General features: G+C 39.2%; 1 protein-coding gene across 2 annotated transcripts in view; it reads right to left on the reverse strand.

The window, feature by feature from the left end:
* The window catches only part of LOC133655403 (adenosine kinase-like), a 359,572-nt gene that overhangs the window by 91,333 nt on the left and 255,794 nt on the right, over positions 1 to 12,445 (reverse strand). For both annotated transcript variants that reach the window (XM_062055528.1, XM_062055529.1), the window contains exon 7: positions 199 to 369. In XM_062055528.1, the coding sequence (XP_061911512.1) occupies positions 199 to 369 (171 nt within the window). The remainder of the gene's footprint in view (positions 1 to 198; positions 370 to 12,445) is intronic.

The following is a 12,445-nucleotide window of genomic DNA, read 5'->3' on the forward strand; positions in this document are numbered from 1 at the left end:
CTCCCGGGTTATCGCTCGACATGTCAGCCAATTAAATGAGGCGGAAGTGTGGTTCGATTCCCACCGCCGCCACCTTCATCCTGGCAGGGGGAAGAGTGACGCCGGCGGTATCCTCGCCGGAGCGAAGAGACGCCGCGCTTACACAATTGGTGTCGACGGGGAGTTTTAGCGTAATTACAGAGTGGATCTCTTACTCACCGTCTCGTTACCGAACAGGATGTCCACGTAGGGCATGACCTGCATGAGGCCCTCGCTGAAGAACTGGCAGATGAAGGGCGCCGACAGGTTCATGCAGAAGATTTTGTTGCTTTCCGAGGCGTGCTTGGCCACCTTGAGGATAGACTCCGGGGACACGGTGAGGAAGAAGCCCTGGGAACCAGACAAGAATGCATTTCCGTTAAAAAAATTATGTGCAGCGTTATAGAATTGGTATACAAACCCCAAAACAAGTGAAGTTGGTACGTTGTGCAAAAATGGTAAATAAAAACAGAATACAATGAGTTGCAAATACTTTTCAACTTATATTCCAATTGAATAGACTGCAAATGTTCAAACTGAGAAACTTCTTTTTTTTTGTTGCAAATAATCATTAACTTAGAATTTAATAGCAGCAACACATTGCAAAAAAGTTGGCACAGGGGCATTTTTACCACTGTGTTACATGGCCTTTCCTTTTAACAACGCTCAGTAAACGTTTAGGAACTGAGGAGACGAATTTTTTAAGCTTTTCAGGTGGAATTTTTTCCCATTCTTGCTTGATGTACAGCTTAAGTTGTGGTATTTTAGGCTTCATAATGCGCCACACATTTTCAATGGGAGACAGGTCTGGACTACAGGCAGGCCAGTCTAGTACCCGCACTCTTTTACTATGAAGCCATGCTGTTGTAACACATGACTTGGCATTGTCTTGCTGAAATAAGCAGGGGCGTCCATGATAACGTTGCTCGGATGACAACATATGTTGCTCCAAAACCTGTATGTACCTTTCAGCATTAATGGGGCCTTCACAGATGTGTAGGTTACCCATGTAACCCATGCACTAATACAACCCCATACCATCACAGATGCTGGCTTTTGAACTTTGAGCCTATAACAATCCAGATGGTTCTTTTCCTCTTCGTTCCGGAGGACACGACGTCCACAGTTTCCAAAAACAATTTGAATTGTGGACTCGTCAGACCACAGAACACTTTTCCACTTTGTATACGTCCATCTTAGATGAGCTCGTTTCTGGGTGTTGTTGATAAATGGCTGTGGCTAACTAATTCATCATCTTTGTTGTTAAGTTAGCTGGAACATATATTTAGTTTCTTTATTACACACGTCGAAAAGAAGTAGGAAGAAGCAGAGATGATTTACTCCTGCACCTTTTTTTTATTTTAGAGCAATTTATAACACATCTGTTCACCGCCTGTGCTCAATCTGCCACACAAACAAAACATAAATAAGGTTGTTACTTACATAAAGAGATGAATATGTAACAGATACTAGTTCACAGGTGTCAAACTCAAGTATATAGTATATATCAGGGGTCGGCAACCCGCGGCTCCGGAGCCGCATGCGGCTCTTTGACCACTCTGATGCGGCTCAGCTACATACTTGCCGACCCCCCCGATTTTCCCAGGAGACTTATGGATCTCAGTGTCTCTCATAGATAACTCCCAGGGAAAATATAATCCTATTTACACTCTAATTACTAAATAAAGGGAGTGCCCTAATTGCACTGCAGTAATTGTCCTCTATAGCGTTTACAAACAGCGGTAAACATGTTGTATGTTTTGTTTTTTCTTGCACACATAGGAGACAGCAAAGCATACTTAGTCATCAGCCACACAGCTTACACTGACGGTAGCCGTATCAAACAACTTTAACATTGTTACGTTACAAATATACGCCACACTGTGAACCCACACCAAAAAAGAATGAAAAACACATTTCTGGAGAACATCCCACCGTAACACAACATAAACACAACACAACCAATACCCAGAATCCCATGCAGCCCTAACTCTTCCGGTCTACATTATACACCCCCGCTACCACCAAATCCCCCCACACATCAAACCCCCCCACCCCTCTCCGTGCGTTGGTTGAGCGGAAGAGTTAGGGCTGCATGGGATTCTGGGTATTGGTACCGTCAGTGTAAGATGTGTGGCTGCTGAGGTAGTACGCCTTGCTGTCACTTACGTGAGTAAGCTGAAACTGCATTCTGCATGTGGTCGAGCAGGTACGCTGTTTGGGCAGGCTGTAGAGGGCGCCAAAAGCAGTGTCATCACACCCTGATATTCGGGAGTCTCCCGGGAAAAATGAGAGGGTTGGCAAGTATGACGCTATCAAGCGCCATTTATTCACAACTTGCGGGCCGCACTAACATCAAATTTCAACATTAAAGTGCGTGCCGGTGCGTGTGTTTTTCATTTTAATTTTTTTTGTGGCTCCCATTATTTTCTTTAATTTGTGAAACTTGCCAAAATGGCTCTTTGAGTGGTAAAGGTTGCCGACCCCTGTTATATATTAATACTATACTAGGGTTGTACGGTACACCGGTATTAGTATAGTCCCGTGATACTAATGAATCATATTCGGAACTATATAGCCTCTAAAAAGTATGGTTTGTTTGTTTACTTACTAATAAAATAAAAGTTGTTTCGTATGTTCACTAATTTATTGAAGAACAAAATTGCAATAAGAAACATATGTTTAATGTATCGTAAGATTTTTTGTTAAAATAAAGGGGTTAGGAATGGGATGGCACTTCAAGTTCATATGTGAGTCAAGGCAGGTGGCCAAATGCTTTTGGCAATATAGTGTAGAACAGTGGTCCTCAACCACCGGGCCGCGGACCGATTGGTACCGGGCCGCGCAAGAAATTATTAAAAAATAAAAAATAAAATAAAATTATTTTTTTTTTATTAAATCAACATAAAAAACACAATATATACATTATATATCAATATAGATCAATACAGTCTTCAGGGATACAGTCCGTAAGCACACATGATTGTTTGAGTTTGAGTTTATTTCAAACATGCAAGCATACAACATGATACATCACAATTTCCAGTTTCTTTTCAACATGTTCGAAAAGGAGTAGGAAGAAGCAGAGCTTATTTAATCCTACCCCTTTTCTTTACATAACAGTTGCAAAACTTTTTGTTCACTTCCTGTTCACAATTTTTTTCACAATAAACTCCATAAGTAATCACAATAAAAATAAATAAATAAATAATAGTAAGAATAATAATAATAATAATAATAATAATAATAATAATTGGTGAAGTAAGTCATATTTCATATGATGATATAAGTAAGATTACTTTAAGAATGAATGAATGGATGGATGAAATAAATTGAGAATGTTTGTCATGGTTCTTCTTCTTTGTACTTTGTAAACACTTTAAGTTTGAAGAGTTTCTTGAAGTGGATCATATTAGTACATTGTTTGATTGCTTTGCTTAATCCATTCCATAATTTAATTCCACATACTGATATACTGAAGGTCTCAAGTGTTGTACGTGCAAACAAATGTTTAAAATTACGTTTTTCTCTAAGATTATATTTCTCCTCTTTTTTTGAGAAGAATTGTTGTATATTCTTGGCTAGCAGGTTATAGTTTGCTTTGTGCATAATTTTAGCTGTTTGCAAATTCACTATGTCGTGGAATTTCAGTATTTTTGATTCAATAAATAAAGGGTTTGTATGTTCTCTATATCCAACATTATGTATTATTCTAACTGATCTTTTTTGTAACACCGTTAATGAATGAAGTGTACTTTTGTAATTATTTCCCCATATTTCTACACAGTAGCTCAGATATGGTAACACTAGTGAGCAGTAGAGAATATGAAGGGATTTTTGGTCTAGAACATGTTTTGCTTTATTCATTATTGACGTGTTTCTTGCTACTTTATGTTGTATATTTTTTACGTGACATTTCCAGTTCAATTTATCATCAATCATTATACCTAGAAATGTGGTTTCGTTTACTCTTTCAATTTCTATTCCGTCTATTTGTATTTGTGTTTGACTTTACCTTCTACTGTTACCAAATAGCATTATTTTAGTTTTACTAAGATTCAACGATAGTCTGTTTTTGTCAAACCATTGTAATTCTTTATGAGAAAAAAAATAAATTAAAAAATAAATAAATAAATAAGGTCCCCCCCCCCACCCCCGTTCCGTGGGACAAATTTTCAAGCGTTGACCGGTCCCCAGCTACAAAAAGGTTGGGGACCACTGGTGTAGAATACTATTAACCGCAACATGTAAGTGTAAAAAAAACCCCAACAACATTATGATTTGTACATTTTCAGAATGTGCTTGTTCGAATTTTTAACTAAGAAAACAAGCTGAAGTTGTCTTTATTTTTAAGTTATCATGCCGTGATTTTACCAGTCCGGCCCACTTGGGAGTAGATTTTTCTGCCGATCTAAAACGAGTTTGACACCCCTGGGCTAGATTGCGGACAACACACCTCTACTAGACCAGGGGTCGGCAACCCGCGGCTCTAGAGCCGCATGCGGCTCTTTAGCGCCGCCCTAGTGGCTCTCTGAAACTTTTTAAAAAATGTATGAAAAATGGAAAAAGATGAGGGGAAAACAATTTTTTTTTTGTTTTAATATGGTTTCTGTAGGAGGACAAACATGACACAAACCTCCCTAATTGTTATAAATCACACTGTTTGTATTAAACATGCGAGTATTTGGCAAGCGCCGTTTTGTCCTACTAATTTTGGCGGTCCTTGAACTCACCTTAGTTGTTACATGTATAACTTTCTCCGACTTTCTAGGACGTGTTTTATGCCACTTCTTTTTCTGTCTCATTTTGTCCACCACACTTTTAACGTTGGGCGTGAATGCACAAAGGTGAGTTTTGTTGATGTTATTGACTTGTGTGGAGTGCTAATCAGACATATTTGGTCACTGCATGACTGCAAGCTAATCGATGCTAACATGCTATTTAGGCTAGCTATATGTACATATTGCATCATTATGCCTCATTTGTAGCTATATTTCAGCTCATTTAGTTTCCTTTAAGTCATCTCAATTCTATGTATATCTCATGACACACTATTTGTATGTAATATGGCTTTTAGTTTGTTGCGGCTCCAGACAAATTTGTTTTTGTATTTTTGCTCCAATATGGCTCTTTCAACATTTTGGGTTGCCGACCCCTGTACTAGACTATCGCGGGACATCCTATTGAAAACTGTAGGACCATTTAAGCTGCTAATTTGTGGGGTTGGAAGACACTCTTAAGGGTGTTTTCAGAGCACATGGCAACAAAGAATGGGGGGAAAAAAAAACATCAACCGGCGTGGCCGAGCTCCAAGGGCCGCAGGAAACAACATGAACGTATCCGATGATAGCGCCAACAAAAGTCTGGTCTGGACTCTCCTTACTTGGAAACAAGAGAGGCAGGTCAGCTCTTTGTGTCAATGAATACAAATCAGGTAAGAAAACACCTTTGGGCTTTTCAAGGTGGAAACCCGACACGGGGCACACAGAAAGGCTCCTCCTTTGATACTGATCTCCTGGACCTCCTTTTCCAGCACCAAGCTGTCCGTCAAAAAAAAAAAAAAGCCAGCGCGGCACAAAGAGAAAAGTTTGAGCTGAGCGACACATTTAATCTGGCTGGGAATCTTCTCATTAAAGCGTGATGACATTAGCTGAAAAGCGAGCAGTCAATAAAATGTCAAGACAAGCAGTAAGGCGACACTTTCTCCAGGTTGAGGAGGCGCTGGTGTCTAAGGGGCGTCTTCCCCGAACTGGTGACACGTCTCTTTAACTCCGTGCCAACACGTCAAACGGCGGAGCGAGATCGTCTTCTCCGACACGGGTGCTTGAAAATAAACTGTCACTTTTAGCGCCGCGTTAGCGCTGATCAAAGCCCCGGCGGGCTCCGTCCAACATCGCGAAGACGCTGGTGAACTTTTAACATCGCAACTCTGCGGCTGCGAGCCGCTTCCTGCTGCCAGAAGCATGACGCAACATTTCCCAGAAGTCAAGGGAAACTGATGACTGTCTGGTGATTACTTGGATTGCTTTTTATTTGGTTTCACTGCGCAGGGTGGTGGTTTTCCCTCATAACTGTCGGGAGGAGTGATCGCATCAACAATAGGAGACATCTGTGACGCTCGTGCATGAGCAAGTCAATTATATCGAGTTAAACCTATTATTTATATCTGCTATCATCAATAACTAGCTAGAGGATGAATGGTGTTGATGATGTTGTATATTTAACAAAATGGTGGTAATTATTAATAACTGGGAGGACGAGTAATCGCATTGACAATACAACACATCTGTGTTGCCCGTTCATTAGCTAACAAAGCAAAATTTGTGGATTATTTCAAGCCAAACCTATTATTTATATCTGCTATCATCAATAACTAGCGAGAGGATAAATGGTGTTGATGATGTTGTATATTTAACAAAATGGTGGTAATTATTAATAACTGGGAGGACGAGTAATCGCATTGACAATACAACACATCCGTGTGGCCCGTTCATTAGCTAACATAAAGCAAAATTTGTGGATTATTTCAAGTCAAACCTATCATCAATAACTAGCGAGAGGATCAATGGTGTTGATGATGATGTATGTTTACCTTGCACCTGCTTGAGCGAGCATACCGCAATCTTTGGTTTAGTGGATTATTTTGAGTTTGCTGTTAAATTTCTATTCAACAAAGTGGCGGTAATTATTATTAACTGGGAGGTCGAGTAATTGCATTGACAATACAAAACATCTGTGTTGCCTGTTCATTAGCTAACGTAAAGAAAAATGTGTTGATTATTTCAAGTCAAACCTATTATTTATACCTGCTATCATCAATAACTAGCGAGAGGATCAATGGTGTTGATGATGTTGTACGTTTATCTTGCACCTACAATACAACACATCTATGTTGCCCGTTCATTAGCTAATGTGAAGCAACATTTGTGGATTATTTCAAGTCAAACCTATTATTTATATCTGCTATCATCAATAACTAGCGAGAGGATCAATGGTGTTGATGATGTTGCACGTTTATCTTACACCTGCTTGAGGAAGCATACCGTGATCTTTGGTTGAGTGGATTATTTTCAGTTTGCTGTTAATTTCTATTAAAAAAAGTGGCGGTAATTATTAATAACTGGGAGGACAAGTAATCGCATTGACAACACAACACATCTATGTTGCCCGTCCATTAGCTAACGTGAAGCAACATTTGTGGATTATTTCAAGTCAAACCTATTATTTATATCTGCTATCATCAATAACTAGCGAGAGGATCAATGGTGTTGATGATGTTGCACGTTTATCTTACACCTGCTTGAGCAAGCATACCGTGGTCTTTGGTTGAGTGGATTATTTTCAGTTTGCTGTTAATTTCTATTCAAAAAAGTGGCGGTAATTATTAATAACTGGGAGGACAAGTAATCGCATTGACGAAACAACACATCTATGTTGCCCGTCCATTAGCTAACGTGATGCAAAATTTGTGGATTATTTCAAGTCAAACCCATTATTTATATCTGCTATCATCAATAACTAGCGAGAGGATCAATGGTGTTGATGATGTTGTACGTGTATCTTGCACCTACAATACAACACATCTATGTTGCCCGTTCATTAGCTAATGTGAAGCAACATTTGTGGATCATTTCAAGTCAAACCTATTATTTATACCTGCTATCATCAATAACTAGCGAGAGGATCTATGGTGTTGATGATGTTGCACGTTTATCTTGCACCTGCTTGAGGAAGCATACCGTGATCTTTGGTTGAGTGGATTATTTTCAGTTTGCTGTTAATTTCTATTCAAAAAAGTGGCGGTAATTATTAATAACTGGGAGGACAAGTAATCGCATTGACAACACAACACATCTATGTTGCCCGTCCGTTAGCTAACGTGAAGCAACATTTGTGGATTATTTCAACTCAAACCTATTATTTATATCTGCTATCATCAATAACTAGCAAGAGGATCAATGGTGTTGACGATATTGCACGTTTATCTTGCACCTGCTTGAGCAAGCATACTGTGATCTTTGGTTGAGTGGATTATTTTCAGTTTGCTGTTAATTTCTATTCAAAAAAGTTGCGGTAATTATTAATAACTGGGAGGACAAGTAATCGCATTGACAACACAACACATCTATGTTGCCCATCCATTAGCTAACGTGATGCAAAATTTGTGGATTATTTCAAGTCAAACCTATTATTTATATCTGCTATCATCAATAACTAGCGAGAGGATCAATGGTGTTGATGATGTTGTATGTTTATCTTGCACCTGCTTGAGCAAGCATACCGTGATCTTTGGTTGAGTGGATTATTTTCAGTTTGCTGTTAATTTCTATTCAAAAAAGTGGCGGTAATTATTAATAACTGGGAGGACAAGTAATCGCATTGACAACACAACACATCTATGTTGCCCGTCCATTAGCTAACGTAAAGCAAAATTTGTGGATTGTTTCAAGTCAAACCTATTATTTATATCTGCTATCATCAATAACTAGCGAGAGGATCAATGGTGTTGATTATGTTGCACCTGCTGTTTATCTTGCACCTGCTTGAGGAAGCATACCATGATCTTTGGTTGAGTGGATTATTTTCAGTTTGCTGTTAATTTCTATTCAAAAAAGTGGCGGTAATTATTCATAACTGGGAGGACGAGCAATCGCATTGAAAATACAACACATCCATGTTGCTTGTTCATTAGGTAACGTAAAGCAAAATTAGTGGATTATTTCAAGTCAAACCCATTATTTATATCTGCTATCATCAATAACTAGCGAGAGGATCAACGGTGTTGATGATGTGGCACCCATGGCACCCACCTGTCCCCAATTAGCCTGTTCACCTGTGGGACGTTCCAAATAAGCGTTTGATGAGCGTTCCTCAACTTTCTCAGTCTTTTTTGCCACTTGTGCCAACTTTTTGGAAACATGTTGCAGGCATCAAATTCCAAATGAGCTAATATTTGCAAAAAATAACAACGTTTTCCAGTTCGAACGTTAAATATCTTGTCTTTGCAGCCTATTCAATTGAATATAAGTTGAAAAGGATTTGCAAATCATTGTATTCTGGTTTTATTTACCATTTACACAACGTGCCAACTTCACTGGTTTTGTATACACACACACACACTCACACACACACACACACACACACACACACACACACACACACACACACACACACACACACACACACACACACACACACACACACACACACACACACACACACACACACACACACACACACACACACACACACACAAGAAGAACTTTCTTTGTTCAGCTCACATGCACGTTTGTCTTCATTTGTGACCTCACTCATGCTGCGTGTGACCCCAGCCACCTCCGTCCACACCCACTAATTACGTGTTGGTGTAACACTAAATCTCGAGGAGTCATGTAAAAAAATGGCGGTAATTACTAATAACTGGGAGGACGAGTAATCACCATGACAATACAACACATCTGTGTTGCCCGTTCATTAGCTAACGTAAAGCAAAATTTGTGGGTTATTTCAAGTCAAACCTATTATTTATATCTGCTATCATCAATAACTAGCGAGAAGATCTATGGTGTTGATGATGTTGTACGTTTATCTTGCACCTACAATACAACACATCTGTGTTGCCCGTTCATTGGCTAACATAAAGGAAAATTTGTGGATTATTTCAAGTCAAACCTATTGTTTATACCTGCTATCATCAATAACTAGCGAGAGGATCTATGGTGTTGATGATGTTGCACGTTTATCTTGCACCTGATTGAGCAAGCATACCGTGGTCTTTGGTTGAGAGGATTATTTTCAGTTTGCTGTTAATTTCTATTCCAAAAAGTGGCGGTAATTATTAATAACTGGGAGGACGAGTAATCGCATTGACAACACAACACATCTGTGTTGCCCGTCCATTAGCTAACGTGATGCAAAATTTGTGGATTATTTCAAGTCAAACCTATTATTTATATCTGCTATCATCAATAACTAGCGAGAGGATCAATGGTGTTGATGATGTTGTATGTTTATCTTGCACCTGCTTGAGCAAGCATACCGTGATCTTTGGTTGAGTGGATTATTTTCAGTTTGCTGTTAATTTCTATTCCAAAAAGTGGCGGTAATTATTAATAACTGGGAGGACGAGTAATCGCATTGACAATACAACACATGTGTGTTGCCCGTTCATTAGCTAACGTAAAGCAACATTTGTGGATCATTTCAAGTCAAACCTATTATTTATATCTGCTATCATCAATAACTAGCGAGAGGATCAATGGTGTTGATGATGTTGTATGTTTATCTTGCACCTGCTTGAGCAAGCATACCGTGATCTTTGGTTGAGTGGATTATTTTCAGTTTGCTGTTAATTTCTATTCCAAAAAGTGGCGGTAATTATTAATAACTGGGAGGACGAGTAATCGCATTGACAATACAACACGTGTGTTGCCCATTCATTCGCTAACGTAAAGCAACATTTGTGGATCATTTCAAGTCAAACCTATTATTTATATCTGCTATCATCAATAACTAGCGATAGGATCAATGGTGTTGATGATGTTGCACGTTTATCTTGCACTTGCTTGAGCAAGCATACCGTGATCTTTGGTTGAGTGGATTATTTTCAGTTTGCTGTTAATTTCTATTCAAAAAGTGGCGGTAATTAATAATAACTGGGAGGACGAGTAATAACATTGACAATACAACACATCTATGTTGCCCGTCCATTAGCTAACGTAAAGCAAAATTTGTGGATTATTTCAAGTCAAACCTATTATTTATATCTGCTATCATCAATAACTAGCGAGAGGATCAATGGTGTTGATTATGTTGCACCTGCTGTTTATCTTGCACCTGCTTGAGCAAGCATACCATGATCTTTGGTTGAGTGGATTATTTTCAGTTTGCTGTTAATTTCTATTCAAAAAAGTGGCGGTAATTAATAATAACTGGGAGGACGAGTAATCGCATTGACAATACAACACGTGTGTTGCCCATTCATTCGCTAACGTAAAGCAACATTTGTGGATCATTTCAAGTCAAACCTATTATTTATATCTGTTATCATCAATAACTAGCGAGAGGATCAATGGTGTTGATGATGTTGCACGTTTATCTTGCACCTGCTTGAGCAAGCATACCGTGATCTTTGGTTGAGTGGATTATTTTCAGTTTGCTGTTAATTTCTATTTAAAAAAATGGCGGTAATTACTAATAACTGGGAGGACGAGTAATCACCATGACAATACAACACATCTGTGTTGCCCGTTCATCAGCTAACGTAAAGCAAAATTTGTGGATTATTTCAAGTCAAACCTATTATTTATATCTGCTATCATCAATAACTAGCGAGAGGATCAATGAGGTTGATTATGTTGCACCTGCTGTTTATCTTGCACCTGCTTGAGCAAGCATACCATGATCTTTGGTTGAGTGGATTATTTTCAGTTTGCTGTTAATTTCTATTCAAAAAGTGGCGGTAATTAATAATAACTGGGAGGACGAGTAATAACATTGACAATACAATACATCTGTGTTGCCCGTTCATTAACGTAAAGCAAAATTTGCGGATTATTTCAAGTCAAATCTATTATTTATATCTGCTATCATCAATAACTAGCGAGAGGATCAACGGTGTTGATGATGTGGCACCCATGGCACCCACCTGTCCCCAATTAGCCTGTTCACCTGTGGGACGTTCCAAATAAGTCTTTGATGAGCGTTCCTCAACTTTCTCAGTCTTTTTTGCCACTTGTGCCAGCTTTTTTGGAAACATGTTGCAGGCATCAAATTCCAAATGAGCTAATATTTGCAAAAAATAACAACGTTTTCCAGTTCGAACGTTAAATATCTTGTCTTTGCAGCCTATTCAGTTGAATATAAGTTGAAAAGGATTTGCAAATCATTGTATTCTGTTTTTATTTACCATTTACACAACGTGCCAACTTCACTGGTTTTGTACACACACACACACACACTCACACACATAAGAAGAACTTTCTTTGTTCAGCTCACATGCACGTTTGTCTTCATCTGTGACCTCACTCATGCTGCGTGTGACCCCAGCCACCTCCGTCCACACCCACCAATTACGTGTTGGTGTAACACTAAATCTCGAGGAGTCATGTCGACACACATGACAATTTAAAAAGTCCTTCTCCAGTTTCACACCGAGTCAGTTATTTATGGTCGGGCATCCTTTAAGGCAGCCCGGCTGCTGCGTGGACTTTGACAGCCTTCACACAATATTGTGAAGAACGCTCCTTCGCCTTCTCCTGCTGCTAAAATGCAATCTGGCAGATGGGAGACGATTTCACCCACCTTCTTTTTTTTTTTTTCTTCTCTTCCTGCCAGTGCATTTCAAGGTGGGCGAGGGGAGAAATGTGCATCAAATTAACTCTTTTTGCCTCCGAGCCGGTCGCCCTTGTCTCCTCAAGCAATCAGC

This window comes from Entelurus aequoreus, linkage group LG08 (assembly GCF_033978785.1).
Source record: "Entelurus aequoreus isolate RoL-2023_Sb linkage group LG08, RoL_Eaeq_v1.1, whole genome shotgun sequence".
Lineage (NCBI taxonomy): Eukaryota > Metazoa > Chordata > Actinopteri > Syngnathiformes > Syngnathidae > Entelurus > Entelurus aequoreus.